This window comes from Zingiber officinale, chromosome 1B, assembly GCF_018446385.1.
Source record: "Zingiber officinale cultivar Zhangliang chromosome 1B, Zo_v1.1, whole genome shotgun sequence".
Taxonomy (NCBI): domain Eukaryota; kingdom Viridiplantae; phylum Streptophyta; class Magnoliopsida; order Zingiberales; family Zingiberaceae; genus Zingiber; species Zingiber officinale.
The window spans coordinates 22841758-22861672 of record NC_055986.1 but is presented as its reverse complement, the minus strand read 5'-3'; the positions used below and the strand labels follow the sequence as shown (position 1 = coordinate 22861672).

Sequence of the window (19915 nt, the reverse complement as noted above, 5' to 3'; positions counted from 1 at the left end):
CGGAATAGAGCCCGGTGGAATGGAACCGTGGCCGGTGGTGCTTCCGCTCGGCCACCTGAAGCTGATGTTGCTTGCTGCTCAATCCGCTCAGCTTGCGACTTTTGTCTTTGTTCCACAAGCTTAGCGGCTCTGGTCTCAATCAAAGCGTCGAGCTCCTCTGTGGAGAGCATCACCGAGTGCGGTCGTCCAGCCTCGTCCATTGCTTCCGATCGGATGCAGGAGCGTTCCCACAGACGGCGCCAAATTGATCCTGTCTGAAAGCTGAATCAACGGACACTGGGCACGTGGCGCTCTCCAAGCGGCGGACGCAGATCTCTTGACTGTCCGCACGGGGCTCCGGCGAACCTGCACAGAAATCGGGCCGGGAAGGGATTCCCGGCGACGACCCTCCGACGCTCAAGTCAGGCAAACAAACAACGAAGAAGTGGCTCCAAGTATCAAAGATTGCGTACCTCTGGTGAAGTGCGAGGCTCCTTATATAGAGCTGGAAAGGAGCTCATGCACATATACCGAGGTGAATACGTGTCCCCAGCCCATACCTCAGTAAGGGCTTGTCAGCAAGCTTACCTGACACCATACTGCTACAGTCCAAGCACGTCTTCGATGGGACAGCGGAACCCCTTGTCGTAAGATTTGGAGTATGGCCGGATTATAGAGCATGTCCGCTGTCAGAAGATGTCCCTTGTCCTTTTCTCCTTATTCCCTGCCGGGAGTCCGGTCAGCCAGCACGCTCCTTACGTCCGGCCGGTCATATATAGTGGTCTACTTAGGAGATTCTCGGTAAGGTGCTATGTGGAGACTGTTAGCAATATGCTACCTTATGTCTTCGGCCGAACGTGTCATCCGCTCGGCCCTACGATCCTGTTCAATGAGCGTCGGAACCTCGACTCCTACCGGGGCGCCTTTTGCCATCAGTTAGACACCGGTCGGCCGGTCGGCCGGTCGGCCCGCCCTTATCCGGTCAGTCGCCCGGGCGGTCGACCCGCCCTTATCCGGTCGGCCTATCAATCCAACCCTTTCTCGGGCATCCGGTCGGTCCATCCTTATCCGATCGGGCACCGGGCCCTTTGACTTCTAGGTGACGTTGACTTTTCAGAACGAGGGTCCCCTGTTCTTACCGCCGGATTAATATATGATCCAACGATAGATCTGATAAAAAAATATTAGGATATTTTTAATCTTAGAGGAGGAATGTATTTAAAAATAATAAGAGAGAGATTTAAGAACTTGATTAGAGATAGGGAGGGAGTAATATTATTTTTGATATTTTTTTTATAATTTTAAAATTAAGATGTCACTTTTGATGACCACTTCATCCGGTAAATATACACGAGCGATTTCACTCCCACGGTAACGTGTGTACGACACACGTCACTTTCCAACCTAATGAAAATATTAAGATAAAAACAAAAAATTTTAAAAATAATAATAAAAAATAGTTTTTTCAGATTAGATAGATTATCCGGATTTAAATTTAAATTTATAATTTTTGAATTAAGTTGAAATCCGAATTGAATTTTTTTAATAATCGATCATCAATCCCATCCGAACCTACCTATTGGAATTGACACTCCTAGTATTAGATAAGTATCTCCCCGTGGTTGCATCCTCACCGATGCTTTCCATTGTCGGCCGTGCCACGTGGCGGCGGCTGCAGTCGACACAAGCCTCCCAGGTTTCTCGCGCGCCGCCTTCGTTTCCCCTTGTTTTATTATCCTTGCTCTTCCCGCGACGCCACGTTACGCTGACGGGTTTCCCTCCTTTGACTCGCCGTTTCGTTGGTCAATCGTCAGGCCGACAGGGGAAACGGGAGAATGATTCAACGGCGTTAAAAGTTTGTTTCGTCGATTTCTCCTCTCTCCTTCCTGGTCGCTGACCGTCCTTTACTGACCACAGGATGAGTATAGCGCCGCCCTCACCGCGTTTACCGCCGGCTTCCGCCCTATATATATTAATTAACGACGGCCACTCGCACACAACACAAAGCCACAGCTCAGTTTTATTTTAATGTTTCTCGATCGATGAAATAGAAGGAGGTCGAAGGGCGATGGAGGGACCGGATGCGGCGGCGGCGGCGGCGGCGGCGAGGCATGTCAAGGAGCGGCAATACCGGGGGATTCGGATGAGGAAGTGGGGGAAGTGGGTTGCGGAGATCCGTGAGCCGAACAAGCGGTCGAGGATATGGCTGGGGAGCTACTGCACTCCGGTGGCAGCCGCGAAGGCCTACGACACCGCGCTGTTCTACCTCCGAGGCCGAGCCGCCCGCCTCAACTTCCCCGAGGACATCTCCGACGACGCCGTCGGCGTGGCCGACATGTCGGCTACGTCGATCCGGAAGAGGGCGGCGGAGGTTGGCGCGAAGGTGGACGCGATGCAGCTGGGCGCCTCCGTGGAGGAGGGGCGGAGGATTAGGAAAGGGGAAAAGCGGCGGTGTAAGGGTACTCCGGATCTGAATCAGGAGCCGGAGCCGGAGGGCGGCGACGACGACTAGGGCGGCGGCGGCGGCGGTTCGCAATAGGATGACGCATGGATCAAGAAACAGAGGTGTCTAAACACTGTGCGATAGCTTTGTGAAATCTCTGCTTGTAGTTTGTTAGATTTTGGTGGCGAAAGGATCCAAATTAATGATCAAAATCAAAGGGAGTTTATATTGCCGTGATCTACCAATACATCAACTTTCCTTAATTTTCAATTGAATTCTTCGATTTTGGTTGCATCTTCTTGTTGATCGATGCCGACGAACACTCATCTCTCCATGGCCATCGTCATCTGCTCCTACTGATTATCACTCAGTCAAAACCCAAAGTCAGGCGATCTTCTGCTCTAAACCGGCGTATTCTCGATCACAGCCAAAAGCCATTTGCTATGAGACTCGCATACAATTCTTCTCTCTTTCAACATTTTTTTTATATATATTTTAATTCGCTCAATTATACTTGGAACCAGACGTTTGGCCATGTGGTGGTACTCGGCAGACAGACCCGCAAGACCTACCGATTAAGGTAGTTCATGGGTAACATTCATGAGTCGTACAAATCCAGTATATCTGATCACTTGTGACGTTCGTCACAACCTTCAAACCACAATCAATCAAATTTACCTCTTCTCGTTCGATTAATCTAAATGTATTAAAATTAAAATTAACAGCTATAATTTATGTTATAACAGCTATAATTTATAATTATTATATACACTAATTAAAATTGTTCAACTTAGATCATTCATAACGTATTATGGTTAAGGATGACCCATTGTTTTTATAATTAATAAAACATGAGATGTACTATGGACTAATGGACGGTTCAAATAAAAGTGACCGTCAGATATTTGTCCTGAAAAACCCGAACGCTGTCTGTTCCATCACGGGAAATCCTCCTCATCCTCGTCGTTGTGAGCTGGGATGCGTAGGTCGTAGCTTCTACAAAAACCTCGTTACGACACGTATCCGGACTGCTAAATTGTGCGGCCGATGTGGCTCGACCATTTAAATCGAGCGGTTGAGATCGAGGAAAATCGTCTCCATTAGGGTTTGTGAAAATCGACCTATTTAAACCGCTACGAAAAGCCGCCAAAGGGCGTACCGCTGTGCAGTTTCTAGCGGCCACCGTTCCATCACCTATCGGTTTCATCCAAAAATAGGAGGAAAAAAAAAAAATTTATCGCCTGATCTCCGATCCATCAATCGGAATCCTCTCATTTACAGTCTTCGTCTTGCGTTACATCGTTAAGGGTTCGTGTAGGAGCCGTGGAGGAGCAGCATTTGTGCTTGTCAAGGTTGGAGGGCGAGATGGCGCAAGTACAGATTCAGCCCCACGCCGTGGTTTCCAGCCCGTTGGCGGCAGTCGTATCAGGCGGTACCGCGTTCCAGATCGCCTCGACGTCGTTGTACGTCGGCGACCTCGATTTGGGCGTCACGGACGCGCATCTGTACGATGTCTTTAGCCAGATCGGGCAGGTTGTGTCTGTCCGCGTGTGTCGCGATATCAACACTCGCCGCTCACTTGGTTACGCCTACGTGAACTTCAGCGATCCCGCGGATGGTATTTTGCTCACGTTTCCGTCATGTTGTTAATTCTTTCTCCATTCTTCGCCTTCGGTCGTTACGTTTGCGTTGGCATGTTACATTTGTTTATCCTTCATTAGGAGTAAATTGCAAATGCTTAAGTTGGTTCATTATGGTTTCTAATACGAAGTCCTATAACCCATTCACGATGTTTGCTATTGTCAATGTTTTCCAATCCTTTGTTGGACCAATGTTGATTATCCTCGACCTAGATAGCTGTGCGCAATACGATTGATTAGATAGGTTGCTCGTGTTATTCGGTTAACGAACATATTTGGATCTCTAGCAACTTCTGCTTTTTATCCGTGTGCGTATTTTGTTTTGTGATGAAAAAATTAATGTCATATATTTTTTTTATGAAGACGTATATAATTAGAGGGCTGCTTAGTAGTAGAGCTTCACTCGGATCAGTAAACATTTTTTTTTTTTTACATTCTCTAGTGTAGTGTATGTCTGTAATCCACCAAGCTACCAATAGAAGATTGAATACCCTTTTTCAAAATAAATAGTCAAATGCAACCTACTCTTTTCAAATAGCAATTTAAATAGATATTTTTTCCTTTTGTATTTCCTTTAGGCTTTTTGGAGACTTATCACAATGAGCTGCGCAGTACTGGTAGTGTTCTATAGATACATCAAACTCAATTATATTATATGGGGCTCATTTTTCTTCATTGCAAAAAAATAATATTTCTCATTTACTCTTCTGTTCCTTTGTATTACCTCTATCAGAATATCAGACTACTGGATATTGATGTCTGATATATGCTGTTGAAAAATTGGAATATGCATCTGCAAACTCATGTCCATATGCATGCATCCTATTAAGGTTTGACATATCAAAATTCACACCCAATCATGCTTGTTCCCTTCATTGCAACTTGATCCAATTTTCATTATGGTCTTTTCTTGTACCACATATCATTTGGTTCACTCGAAGTGTGAAAAGGCTATGTGTGAATTGTCCTTCACTTTTTTGTGTTTCCATTGGCAGCGGCAAAGGCAATTGAAGTTCTTAACTTTACACTTCTTAATGGAAAGACTATTCGTATAATGTATTCAAATCGTGACCCTAGTGTGCGCAAAAGTGGGTCCGCAAACATTTTTATCAAGGTATGAAAATATAATAAAGAATAATCAGGAATCTGAGCACTAAGTGTCAATGTCGAACCTTCATTATATATGGTCATTAACTTTGTTCTTTTCTGGCAGAATCTGGACAAGTCTATAGACAACAAAGCACTACAAGATACATTTTCAGTCTTTGGTAACATTCTGTCATGCAAGATTGCTACAGATCCATCTGGTCACTCAAAAGGGTATGGATTTGTCCAATTTGAACAAGAGGAGGCAGCACAAAATGCAATCCAGAAGCTAAATGGCATGCTCATGAATGATAAGAAAGTATTTGTTGGGCCATTTGTTCGTAAAGAGGAGAGGGAGGGGGCTCCTAACAGTGCTAAATTTAATAATGTATTTGTAAAAAATCTCTCAGAATCTGTCACAGAGGATACTCTACTGGAAGTTTTTGGTGAATTTGGGAAGATCACCAGTTGTGTTGTGATGAAGGAGGGAGATGGAAAATCCAAATGTTTCGGCTTTGTCAATTTTGAGAATCCTGAAGCTGCTGCTCAGGCTGTTCAGGAACTTGATGGTAAGAAATTTGATGATAAGGAATGGTATGTTGGTAAAGCCCAAAAGAAGTCTGAAAGAGAGCAAGAACTTAAAGAGAAATTTGCAAAAAGTAAGCAGGAGTCTACTGAAAAATTCCAAGGAGTAAACTTATACTTAAAGAATTTGGATGATAGCATTGGCGATGATAGCTTAAGAGAACTGTTTGCTGGATTTGGGACAATCACCTCTTGCAAGGTCCTTTTCTGTTAACCTTTAGTTGTTTGCCTATTCCACTATATTTTGTTGTTTAGCTAATGTATTTTGGTGATTTACAGGTCATGCGTGACAATAATGGTAAGAGCAAGGGATCTGGATTTGTTGCATTCCAGTCTCCTGAAGATGCATCTCGGGCTGTATGTCAACTCTGTTGTTAGTTTGTTTTTTAGTTGTCTTATTGTTTGTTGATTTCTTGAGTGAATCTATAATAGCTATCGGAGATGAATGGAAAAATGGTCGGCAGTAAACCACTTTATGTTGCAGTTGCACAACGCAAGGAAGATAGAAGAGCAATATTGCAGGTAATTTCTCAAATGTTACTATTTGATCAACTTTTTTTATTGTTTGAGCATATTAACAATTAAGTTGCTGCCAGTAAGCTTGTTTTTCAATCTAACTTTTTAGGAGTAGATTTCAAAAACCTATAAATTCCCACAAACAGTGTCATTTAATCCTTCGTGGTAGTAAAGAACTATTTTGTTAGTGATAGATAAAAATATTAGGTGTAACCTAATCAAAGGCATACCTACTCTTATTCCTAAATTTTATAATTATGTCTAAAAGCTATAGATACATTTGTTGCAATGCAATACAATATTTCATTCCAAACAACTTGGTATTAGACTAGGCTCTCCGAGTGTCTGGGTTTCCTTCTTCAATCCTCGAGTGGGAATCTGCAAGGTCAATAAGATGGCACAGACCCCCTTTTCTTGATCATCAATGCAATCTGAATTTTGGTTTCTCTTGTGCAGTTTCTCTCCTATGGCTACTGTCATCTTGTTCCTCTATCCCCTCAGTGCCCTATGGCTACTTGCATCTTGTTCCTCTATCCCCTCAGTGCCCTACCATATCTTGTGATGCTATTTTATTTTCATCACTGTAGGCAAAGAGATGAGGCCCTTTCCTTTTCAGACCACTTCGTCCTTATCAAAATAGTCCCTCATCATTCTCAACCCATAATTTAATTTTTGAGAAATTACTCAAATTTGCCCCTGATGTTGGGTGATCTCCAAATTAGGCCCCTCATCCAAAAGTTAAAATGCCCTACCAATTTTTATGGACCAAAATAACCTTTATTGTTTCACCATACAATTTTGATTTTGTATTAAGTTGTATGGTGAAATAGCTGTGTGGGTAAGAAATATTTAAATAGAACCCAAATCTCCATTTAGTTTAATTGGTAAATCTATTTTGATATTTTCTAAACTTCTAAAAAAGGAATGGTTAATGCAAGTAAGTTGCTTTTGGCAAAACTTGGTCGTCAAAATAAAATTAATGAATTCAATTATTTTTCCCTTTCTACAACTAAAGAGGAGCAAGTAAATTATAAGCAGCATTTTTTTCTTTCTAATTTTTCTAAAGTTGAATTATTTGAAAATCAGAACAATTTGATGAATAGGTATTTTGGTTGGTCCATTAATAATGACGGGCTTAATTTGGACATTTTGTAACAAAGGGGCCCAATTTGCACATCCTCTAATGCTGGGGTACTATTTGAGTAATTGCAACTTTCTTTTTCTTTTCACCCTTATCCTCCCAGTATGTCTTGCTGGAAAAACCTGATTTGCTATCGTCTCTTCATTACACCATCATTAATGCCAGATCCAAATACAAGTGTACCCCTTTCTATGCAACCATAACGAATCCTTTGCAGTTCTCTTCCTTGTTCTGCTTTGTCGTTGCTTGCTTTGTTACCAATGCTTTTCTTCACCATAATGCTTGATCTTTGTAGGTTCTGTTTCTTGCTTTTTTCTCGGCTTTAACCCTTCTATCTTCTTCAATCTCATGCTCCTCATCTGCTGCAAGTTATGCTAATTCGCATACATTTGTCTATGCAGTGAAACTTGTGAGTGGTTGCAGGAAAAAAGTAGCGTAGTTCACTTGATTTCTACTTCCCCTTCCTATTTCAATTGAGCGAATCAACAATAGTTGTTCTGTATTTTATATGTTAAACTCAGAAATCTCAGCCACTAAATTAAACCCCCAAAATACACAAAAAGGCATACAAAAAAATAGAGGCTAAAGGAGAGTGAAGAAGCTGAAGAGAGGTCTAAAAAAAGGAAAGGAAGATGGTGAGGACTTGCAAAAAGTGAGATTTGTATACAAATTTTAAGTGTTTCCTTTCTTTATCTCATGCATTGCCAATATTAAAATTCCACTTATCATCGTTTTTTTAAAAATTTTACTCATTTGTGTACTTGATTTAAGATGAAATTGATTATAATATATCGTTTCTAACATTTACTCCCCCTCTCTTAGTAAAATGACCGACAATTCAGTCTTCTGTTAGCATTTCCTTCTTTCTTAACTCTAGCAATATTTTATTGTTCTCAACTGTTAGAATTCCTCGAGAGTTGATAATACAATTTTTACTGTAGCAAGGTGTTGTAAAAATGAAACTTTCAGTATTATTCTGTTTTCTAGAATTTTGTTTGTCTATTGTCTCTCTATGTACTCCTAGATTAACTATATCTTTGCTGATCAAGGATTTACTGTTGGTTACAGGCTCAGTTTTCGCAAATGCGTCCAGTGGCCATGCAAGCTTCAATTGCACCTCGTGTTCCATTATATCCTCCTGGCGCTCCTGGGTTAGGGCAGCCACTTTTCTATGGTCAACCACCACCTGGACTAGTTCCTCAGGTAAGGAGATATATAATTGTTATTTCTACCACTGTAAATCGTATGTTAGATTAATTTTGTTTTTAACTATTGACTTAAAAAAAAAAATTATTCTTAATCAAAATTTTCTATCAATATGAAAATTCTAATTTGAAATTTTGGGAATTTTTTATTTGCCTAATGGTGATTAAGAATTTGGAAGACATTCCTGCCGTGATTATTATTCTAAACATATTCTTTCTTTCACTTTTCTAAATCTTGAAACGGGTGACATAATAAAACTTCTTTACTTTTTTGGTCATTGTATGTATAGCTTTACTTTCCTATGAATTTTTTTTGCCATCTTAATCTAACTTTCCATCTTAAGATTAGATGGTTTCATTTAGCATATGTTTATTTGGATTCGGGATTAAAAGGACATGAAAGAAAGATGGTTATCTCTCAATTATTTCTGCCAGAATGAACTTTCTCCTATTTTTCTCTTCTCATTCTGGCCTTCAGTCACCTTTTTCTGCCTCGGTGCTTATTTGTGCTGCTTGCTTTAGGGCTAGTGGAACCATTAGTAGGATTGCATATTTAGGAGTAGCGGAGCGCTGGTTTGGGTTTCTAGGTTGTGGTGGAGATAATGTTAGTCGATTGGCAGGTGTGATTGTGGGATAAAATGCAAAGCAAGTGCTCTTTTCCCTCCTAAGAAAGCAATTCAAGTTTTTTCCTCCAATCACCCTCTTTCCCTAATATAAACCATGCCAAATCTTAATCAATGTTGTGAGATGGATGATTGATGCCTATAAATATTCCACTGGCTGCCAGAGGTGTAACCCTCTTCTAAGTTTGCCAACTTTCTGCCATAGAACGAGGCTGATTTTGGCTGGATTAGTCCTAGGCGACATTCTGAATCTTATGTTGGGAACCAAAAGGAAGCTGATTTTAGCTTGATTAGTCCTAGGCGAGAAGTTTAGATCAAACTATCATTATGTAAGTGTCATGTGAAATGCTTAGTGGCACATCGTCCAAAAGGGTTTATGTTAAAATCATGCCCAAACTGATGATGCAACTAGTATTTATATATACATTATTTTTAGGCAAGTACTGCAATTTCTTTTTTTTTTTTTTTTCTATTATGCATAGTTCCATCTAATGTCATATTCTAAGTGTGTGTGCGTGTGTGTTTTCATAAAAAATATAACTTCTTTCTCATGCTGACTTATGGTTGATTAATTATATCAATTGTTTGATCATACTCGGTTATTAATAGTAACATTCATTAGTAGCATCAAATAATTCTAGTATTTCTTTTCTCAAGGAGCAAACAAGTTCTTGTCTTGATGTTCAGAGAGAGTGTCAAGTATTGTCTATTCAGTCCATTCTATTTCTCTGTTAATTTTGTTGGGATCTGAAACACTGTATTACAATCATCATTGGTTATTTATAAGAATATATGGGCTTTTGGAGTTTGTGTTTTATATTACATTATTGATCAAAGTATTAGGCAATTAAAATGAGTATAAAAAGTCATTGTAGTACACATGAGGTGCCGTCAAGAAATCCTATAGCAATTGAGTACAATTCCAATATGTGATAAAAATGTGGGAAATTAGATTATAATATTAACATATTTAAAGGCGATTACTAAATTCCAACTTAGACAAATTGAATAAAAAAGAGACAAAGATATGAGAGGTGGAGATACCAAAGTATTTTTACTAATTGATTTAGAGATTTAAATAATATTGGTGCTATATTTTTGTATATAGTTCAGTGAAGGGAGTACTATCCATTTATCAAATCAGTTGAATCTTACATGAATTGATGATAGTGAGATGCTACTTCGTGCCTTCATCTGATATAATTTCTTTGTGATTCCAGAGTTTCTAGTTTCTATAGGAAATTTACAAGTCTTGTTTTTTTTACTTGCTTAGATCTTCATCCTTGTTACTCGAGATTTCTGTGTCCTAGATAATGACAAAATTACAAACATGATTATTTTATATGTTTAATAGTATTTAGAGGATCTAAAAAGTGCATGTTCGTGATATGCAACGGAACACATAGAACACATCCAATATCTGGATACATTTTATCTATATTTAAAAAATTAACATAAATTTCTGGACACCTACCAAAAATGTAGGTTTAATAATTAAAATTTACATTGTATTTTAGAAAAAAAGTATATCTCCATTATCTTTTCTATCAAATACACTGCTATTTATATACATAAGACTTCCTATAATTATGTCTATCAATTGCTAATCACAATTAATCACAATCAAGCTAATCAATCACAATTCCTGTAATTAAGCTACCACATTCAACACCTCCCTCAAGCTGGAGCATATATTTCAATCATATCAGGCTTGTCACAAAGTTTGAAGAATTGTTTTTCTCCTAATGCTTTAGTGAAGACGTCAACAACTTGGTTGGACGACGATGTGAATGGAATAGAAATTTTCTGGCTCATTACACACTGACGAATAAAGTGACTGTCAACCTCAATATATTTAGTCCTCTAATGAAAAATTGGGTTACTTGCGATATGAATATCTGCTTGATTATCACAGTGCAGGTGGATTCTAATTCTTCAAGCAAATTCTTTAGCCATAACATCTAGTTATAGTGTGAGCTATGGTTCTGTATTTAGTTTCGACAGTTGATCTAGCAATGGTAGTTTGTTTCTTACTTTGCCATGTTACTAGATTTCTCCCTACATAAGTGTAATATCCAGAAGTGAACCGTTTGTTGGTCTTTGATTCAACATAGTCGGCATCAGAATAGACTTCGATCTTTTGGTGCCCATTTCTCTTAAATGACAACCCTTTCCTTGGAGATTTCTTGATGTACTTAAGAATTATGATTGCAACATCCCAATGAACTTGCTTAGGCTTATCCATAAAACGACTGACCATTCCCAGTGTAAAGGAGATGTTAGGTTTCGTTACTATTAAGTAAATGAGTTTCCTAACAAGCCGTCTATATTTTACCTTTTGCTTAAAGAATTCCCATTATCATCCCAAACACTTGGATTGATATCCATAGGATTATCAATCGACTTCATTTCATGCAATCCAGTTTCTATGAGTACATCTGTAGCATACTTCCCTTGGCACTCAGACTTTGAGAAATTTTAATTCCCAAGAAATATTTGGGACGCCCCATATCCTTAGTAACAAAGTGTTGCTCTAAATATTTCTTAGTTTTGTCAATCCCACGTATATCATAGCCAGATATTAGGATGTCATTAACATAAACGATAAAAGCGATAATCACAGAATGATCTAATTTACACTTCCTGAAGCCAACAACTCTAATTATATTATTGAATTTATCAAGCCAAACTCTGAGCTTTGTTTAAGACTATAAATAGTCTTTTTAAGTTTGCAAACCAAAGAAGCACTCTCCCCTTGAGCAACATACCTTGGAGGTTGCTCTATAAAAATGGTCTAATGCAGATCGTCATAAAGGAATGCATTTTTCACATCTAGCTGAAACATTGGCCATGATTGATTGACAACCAAGGAGAACAAAACTCTAATAGAATTCAGATTCGCAATAGGAGAGAACATCTCAAAATAGTTAATACCATAAGTTTGTGTAAATCCTTTAGCTACCATACGAGCTTTGTATCGATCAATAGTACCGTCAACTCTATACTTTAGAGTAAACACCCAACGACAAGCAACAATAATAACGGATGATGGTGCAGTTCGCCAAGCAGAGTATTGATAAGTCTCAGAGTAGGAAATTGAGACTTCTGTGTTGGGACCTTGATGTCCGCTAGAGGGGGGGGGGTGAATAGCGTCTCGTCGCGTGTTCATCGGTTGCGTCTTGATGATATACAGCGGAATACAAAGACAAAAACAACCAATGCTAACACCTAGGGTTTACTTGGTATCCACCTCAAGATGAGTTGACTAATCTAAGGATCCACACGACACACTCACTTCACTATGAAACCTCCTTCTCAGTCGCAGCTGGAGGCGGAGTAGCCTCATACAACACTCACACACAACACAACACAAATACAACAAGAGGAAACAAAAATACAACGCAACACACTCCTCTTTTTGCTTACTTGTGCTTGTAGTCGCCTCTTGAACCTTGGAAAAACTCCCCAAGTGCCTTCAAGAACTGGCGTGAGTAGATCGGAGAAGCTCGCTGTGAATCGCTGAAGAAGGGCGCAAAAGATCGCAAGAGTTCTGCTGAGAAAAAGCTCCGCCTGGGCTCTATACAGTAGCTCCAATCGATTGAATTCATCCCCAATCGATCGCCACGTCACATCCGGACAATCCCAGCCGTCCACCACCTGCATTCTGCGCAACGGTCGAATCTCAATCGATTGACCAATCGATTGGGAATATCTGGATCGATCGGTGGATCGATCCAGAAGCATTCTGTGCTTCTCGCGATCGCGCGAGAACACCTCTGCCCAATCGATCGACCGATCGATTGGTAGCTCCCCAATTGATCGCCCGATCGATTGGGAAGGGCTTTGTGCTCACGAAATATGATCCCAATCGATTGGGTCATTCCTTCCTTCGCAGCACACTCCAATCGATCCACTGATCGATTGGTCCCTGGTTCAATCGATCGCCCGATCGATTGACCAACCTGGACTTGACTCAAACTCAAGTCCAAACTCCCAAACCCAACTCCCGGTCAACCGTGACCTGTTGGGTCTCCATGCCTAGCATTTGACCACTCCCGACCAACCTCGAACTAGCCTTCTAGTCTCCTCCATCAGTCTTGCGTCCCTCGGATATCTCCCCATCCTTCACGCCTTGCCTTCGGGAGCTTCCATCGGTCTCATCCTAGTTGTCGGGTTCTCCTCGCCAAGTCACACTAGGACTTACCTTGCCAAGACCACATGCTTGGACTTACAACCTTTGCCAAGATCATACTTGGATTTTCCAATTGCTTGGCTCCTCACTAGGACTTTCCTTTTGCCAAGATCACACTTGGACTTTCCAATTGCCTGGCTCCTTACCAGGACTTTCCTTTTGCCAAGATCATACTTGGACTTTCCAGTTGCCTGACTTCTCACCAGGACTTTCCCTTTGCCTAGCTATACTAGGCCTTTCCAATTGTCTGCTCTCACTTATTAGGACTTTCACCACCAAGTTTGATCAACACTGACTTACTTGGATTTTCACTCTTGCCAACCTTCCTGTTGGACTTACCTTTGCCTAATCTTCAATTAGGACTTTCCCAGTCAAGTCTCCTGTCAACCTTGACCTACTTGACTTCTCTCTTGCCTAACCTCCAGTTAGGACTTTCCCAGATACCTAAACTCCAGTTAGTACTTTCCCATTTCCTAAACTCCAGTTCGGACTTACTCGGTCAAGTCTCCGGTCAACACTGACCACTTAACTTGTCTTTTCATCAACTTAGTCAATCCCTTGACCATCTCCACAATCGGACGATTGCTCTAGCAATCTCCATACATTATCAAACATCAAAACTCAATTCCCGACTCAAGCTTGACTCAACTCAAGCTTAGTCAAACTGGTCAAACATGGAGTTTAGGAAATGAGGCAGCTCGGGGGGAGTCCAACCTCTTGGTTCGGAAAGGAGGCAGCTCGGGGAGCCTTATATAAAAGAAGTAGTCCTTCCAATGTTTATTAGAAGTGGACATTTTATCAAAAAAGACTAGGCCGATCCGAGACTGGAAAAGATAAGTGCCCAGCTCGGACTGCTTAGGGTAGTAGAAGTAGTGGAATATTTGAGTCTTGAGGGGAATGTTGTGGACCTTGAACAGTACCACAACCCCGCACAGGAGGCGAAAGGAGTTAGGGACAAGCTGGGCGAGCGGAAGGCTAAAATAGTTATAGACTTCAATAATAAAGGGATGGACGGGGAATCGCAGGCCGACCACAAATTGATCACAGAAAAAGCAAATCGCGCCACACAGCGGGTCATGTGGTCGGTCGGAAGGTGAGGCTGGAACTATTTCATGGTTGGCCAGGAGGTCAAAGGCGTTTATCAAGCTCGCCACGTCGCCCTTGTTGAACCAGGTCTCCATGGTGGTGTACCATGGACCAGGAGCAGGGTTGAGCGGCTGGAAGGAAGAACTGGCCATGGTGGGTAAACGGAGAGGCTGAAGGGTCGCTAAAAAAGATCGTCGGGAGGGCAAGAAAGCAAGAGGAACAGGAAAAAGCTCACCAAATGAAACGGTGAAAATAAACAAAGGACAAGAACCCACAGCGTATGCGAAGATGATAGTCATGAAGCTTACTGGTCGGAGAAGCGTTGAGGGAGAAGAGAAGCTGGAGATTATGCATTGGACGAAGGATCGCCGAAGCGCTAAACGCAAAGTCGCCGGAGCACGCGAACACAAAAGCAGCAACAATGAAACAAAAGGCGGTGTGGTGACTTTATAAAGACCTGGCTCGACCGAGCAGAGCCGTTCGATTTAGGTCACGAGAGCCGACGATCGCATCCAACTGTTGATTTTGAACTGCCGCCCGTCACATCACCCCTGGCCCTTCGATAGTAGGGTGACGGCGGCGATGCCACATGGCAGCCGGCCATAGGCGGGCATTTAAGGTCGGGCATGGCCACGCGCTCGGTTTAATGAGGACGATCTGCACGAAGTCCGAGGAGATCCGAGTGACATCAGCTTTGACCGCTTGCGGACAGGGACATGGGACAATGAAATTTTTTGTGAAGTGCCGGTATGTGCTTCGCTGAGCGGCTTCTACGGGCCGGTCGGATCCTCTTCAGCAGCACGACTGAACGGCTGACGGAGCCATAGACTGAGTTTGTCCAATCAGTCAGACTTTTAGCCTCCTTCGACTAGACTTGAGGGGGAGGCACGTGATTCGGCTATGGGAGGGGGCTCTCCGCCCGAGGAGGGTCAATGACATGTGGAAGGTCAAAAGGTCAATGCGGTCAACGCCAAAGGAGCTCGGTCGAACGGGCCATTCACTTCCCCGATCGGACAGAGGGAGTACCTGGCACAACACTACTACAGCTCGGATTAATCCCGAGTTTCCGACGCTCAAAAGCTCAGGCATGTAGGGAGGATATTTGCCGAGCGGACATGTCCCCGGCTATGCAGTCGGGGCATGCAGGCGGCCCGGTGTGCATCATGGCCGAGCGGACATTACGCTCGGCCCGGCGAGGCTGCTAGCTAGGACAGCAAGCGGCTCCATCGCTCGGCTCGGAAAGGGCCAAGGGGAGCAGTTTTGGCGATATCTTCTTAGGAAGCAACGTCGCCAACAGGCGGCATGGTCGGCAGCAGAGTCAGACAGAGAATCGTACGGTAGAAGCTTCCATTGTCGCGTCAGGGATATGCTCGTACTATTGAGGTATGGTGTCAGACACGCTTTTCCGACACACTCATTCCAAGTATGCTTTGAGGGACGTGCATGCCTCGGGGAACGTGCACGCACCTTTGGGGAGCCCTGTATAAGGGCCCCCAGGCTTCGACGGAGATATGCTCACTTCATTACTGTAGCTGCAGTTCTCACTTCGTTGCTCTACATCTTTTTGCCGGAGATTTGACTTGAGCGTAAGAGGGCAATCGCCGGGGAACCCCTCCTCGACTCGGCATTGTGTTTGCAGGTCTACGGCGGCAAGGGATCTACGTCTTTGGAGTCTTCGACCAATCAACAGGAGCGCCACGTCCCCAGCGTCCATCGACTCAGCACTCGAACAGAATCAACAATCAATCACAATCAAGCTAATCAATCACGATCCCTATAATTAAGTTACCATATTCAACATACACCTTTCACTTAACTATTAAATTAAAATTTATAATTTTCTATAAAATAGTTTGCATCTGAATCTAAACAATAAATATAAGACAGCAAATAGCATAATAATGCATGTTAAACAACCAATGCAAATTGTAGAAAAGAAAATTTACACGTCCTGATCAATATATAGAATGTGTTTTTCTGTTTGTCTATTTGATAAAACTGTACATGTGGTTTATAGGCAAATTGAATGAAGTTCTACATTACATATTCTTTGTGAACTCTTTTAACAATGATTTCATCATCATAATCAATATCAAATTGTGTATATTTCAATTATTTTTTAACGAGGTGTCCCTACACCATAATATATTAGATGTGAGACAATCTTCGTTTGAGAAGCTAAACCCCTCCTAATAATGCCATTATATGGATTTGAGTTTTGGACCTTCAGTTGAAAGTCCTTTAGATATAGTTTGTTTATTAATATACTGCACAACTGCTGGTTGCATTTGTCTCAACTATTTTTGAAATAATGATTTATATTATTTCCATGCCTTCAGTTGTAGTAATGACTAGTAATCTTCTATCATATGTCCGAATGATTTTCAACGATACCAATATAAGATTGAATGTGAAGCAACGGTTTTTATTGCATTCTGACTCTGAATTGTAAGTGATATAACGATAAAACTTTATCACAGCCTGGATTCGGCTTCCAGCAGCCACTTGTTCCCGGGATGAGACATGGAGCTGCGCCCTTCCCCAATTTCTTTATGCCGATGGTCCAACAAAGTCAGCAAGTTCAGCGCCCTGGTGGTAGGCGTGTACCATTAGGTCCAGTGCACCAGATTCAACAGCAACCTATGCCAATGATTCAACAGCAGGTTGTTAATTCCTTTTTTGGTATTTTGCATTTATTTTTTTGGTTTCTTTTCAAATGATAGATGCTATGCTTAACAATCAATAATGCAAAAAGCCTCTTGTATCGCTTATACTAATATATTGAACAGGTGCTTTCAAGGGGTGGTGGACGTCCCTATCGATATCCAGCAGGGCGTAACATGCAAGAACTTCCTGGCATGGCCGGAGGGATGTTCTCTATCCCATATGACATGGGTGCTATGCCCGTGAGGGACGCAGGAATTTCACAGGCTATTCCTATTGGAGAATTGACATCAGCTCTTGCAAAAGCTACACCACAGCAACAGAGAACGGCATGCCATGATAATTTGTTTTGTTTCTATTCCAATTCAAACCGGATTCTTAGATTTTCATCGAACACTACAATTTTTTGATTTTTATGCGCAGTTGCTGGGTGAGAGCTTGTACCCACTTGTGGATCAGCTGGAACATGACCATGCTGCCAAAGTGACCGGGATGCTCTTGGAAATGGATCAAACTGAAGTGCTCCATTTGCTGGAGTCTCCCGAAGCTTTAAGTGCAAAAGTAGCAGAGGCTATGGAAGTCTTGAGAAGTGTGGCTCAGCAGCAGCAGCAGCAAGATTTCCCACCAGTTGACCGGTTGGCAACCTTGTCATTGAATAATGTTGTCTCCTGATCTAACTGCCGATGCTAAGTGAGTTTGTGGCCGTGACTTTGGCTGGCGTTAATCTTCGAGAAGACTTTGGTACTTCTTTGGCTATTTATTTAGTTATCGTTTAGTAAGAAGAGCTTTTAGAAACCTTTTTCTTTTTTTGGGTGATAACAGCTTCTGATATCTTTCCCGAAGGACTTTCAAGTTCATGTCAACTTGAAAGATTGCAGCTTAATAACAACCCAGACAGGGTTCAGAACATCTCTCTGTTAACTTTATGCGCCAATCAAATGACTAGTAGTGCCTCTTCACTTTTTCAATGTTGATGCTCGTGCATGAAACTCATTCTTCGATGTGGATGCCTACGCCTCCAGTCCATGGCGTCGGAGGCCAGGTTCTCGCCTGAAGAGATTAGTATCCGGTTGCTGGAGCTCTTTGCCGGGTCAGAGTAGGGACCCAGTCCGGTCTCTTATTGGAGTTACCGGATTGGATGTGCTCAAACTCCACGATGGTTCAGGCTCGTTCCAAAAACCGGACGGATTCGGGTGCGAAAGAATCTGACTATTAAATGAAAGGCACGAAACCGAAAGCAAATATTATGATAATTTACCAAAAGGCATAGGTAGAATTATGTATTTATCAAAATATGTATCATAGTTTTGTTTATACCAAATGACGCACATCAAAAATGAAGTTCCCCTTTTACCCCTGCCGTCAATTTCCTATTGTCAATCACCATTTTCTAAGTATCCAAGTCACATTTTTAATTGAAAATCAATTTTTGGTTCAGATGCACACCCTCTCACCCTCTCTCTCACTCCATCCCTCTTACTGGTCTTATAAACACGAAGTGATCATGAACTTCCTTCGCTTGTTATACTTTCTCGTGATGTTTGGCGGCATTGCAAAACAAGAATTTCAAGAGAAGAGTTCATATGACAATAACAGTTAAGAACCGCAATGTTAAAGAATAAATTTGTAGTAAGAGAGAAATTAGTAGAAGAAAACAGTTAAAGATTTAGCGATGTATGTATAAATTTACTACTGTAAGGTTGTTATGTAAAAAAAATATTATAGTTTGGTAGCAAAGGGTGATAAAAAAAATCGTTTTTATGATTTCATTCGATGTCTGGAGAATAAATATTCAACAATACATGCAAGGTGCTCCACTATGATACTAGATTTTAGCTAGACCTTGCTCATGCATGTTAAGTTGATATGGTAGGTATTAGGACGTTGTGTCTAATATGCAATCATATCAGTTCCACTGTATTCGTTGATCAAAACTTTGATTTGATACCATATGTACCTTCTCCTCATTTAACCCTTCGTAGTGATTGGGAGTTTGCATAAATCCAATTATCCTAGGTCCATAAATATGTTTAGACCAAAACCCACTTAAGGACCGCAACTTGTTTGATTACACCCAATGAATGTGTTGTTACTTTCTGGTGTTGTAAGGAGGTAAATTGTGTCATCCATTGCTTATTTAGGGCTTTGAGTGGTGGTCCAATGTTACCAGAATTTATGCTTCAATGAGGGCCTGATATGGGATGATATCAGGTCCACATTAGGCCTAATATTATCCCATATCAGGCCTAACATGGACCTGATATTATTCCATATCATGCCCAACATGGGCATGATGTGAGATCATATAAGGTCTTGTGTGATTTTTTTTTAAACTTTCTTTTACACCATATATACCATTTCCTTGCTCAACCCTTGCTAGTGTTTGAAATTATGAAAAATTATAAACCCTAGGTCCATATCAATTGAATTGTGTCACAACTACTGATAAATTATGAAAATCTAATATGTACACCATATACATCGTTACTTGGTCTTTGCTAAATTAGTATGTACAACAACACTTCATTATGTATTTATAACTTTGCTAAATTAGTTTATAATTTTTTTATCAGGGACGATTATATTACTGAATAAATTCTTTCTGAGATATGGAATACACTTAATATAAATTTTTGCATGGGACATGGAGCTAGTGTAGGAGAATTATCCAGAACAAATGTTCCATCGGTGTTTTCTATACGATATGAAGATGGACTTCAAACAAGGAGACATAAAAAAAAATTAGAATTGATGT

General features: G+C 41.2%; 2 protein-coding genes across 2 annotated transcripts; both read left to right on the top strand.

Annotated features, from left to right (window-relative positions):
• Positions 1-1855: 1855 nt before the first annotated feature.
• LOC122052731 (ethylene-responsive transcription factor ERF011-like) lies at positions 1856-2654 on the top strand. Its single transcript, XM_042614412.1, has one exon. It carries the CDS (start codon positions 2048-2050, stop codon positions 2489-2491), a length of 444 nt encoding a protein of 147 aa, XP_042470346.1. The 5' UTR covers positions 1856-2047; the 3' UTR covers positions 2492-2654.
• A 909-nt stretch (positions 2655-3563) lies between these two features.
• LOC122052723 (polyadenylate-binding protein 2-like) lies at positions 3564-18128 on the top strand. The gene is made up of 9 exons (XM_042614403.1): positions 3564-4040; positions 5058-5176; positions 5276-5932; positions 6013-6090; positions 6166-6255; positions 8459-8593; positions 16977-17159; positions 17286-17489; positions 17584-18128. The coding sequence occupies exons 1-9, from the start codon at positions 3788-3790 to the stop codon at positions 17830-17832; spliced, it is 1968 nt and encodes a 655-aa protein (XP_042470337.1). The 5' UTR covers positions 3564-3787; the 3' UTR covers positions 17833-18128.
• Positions 18129-19915: the final 1787 nt, after the last annotated feature.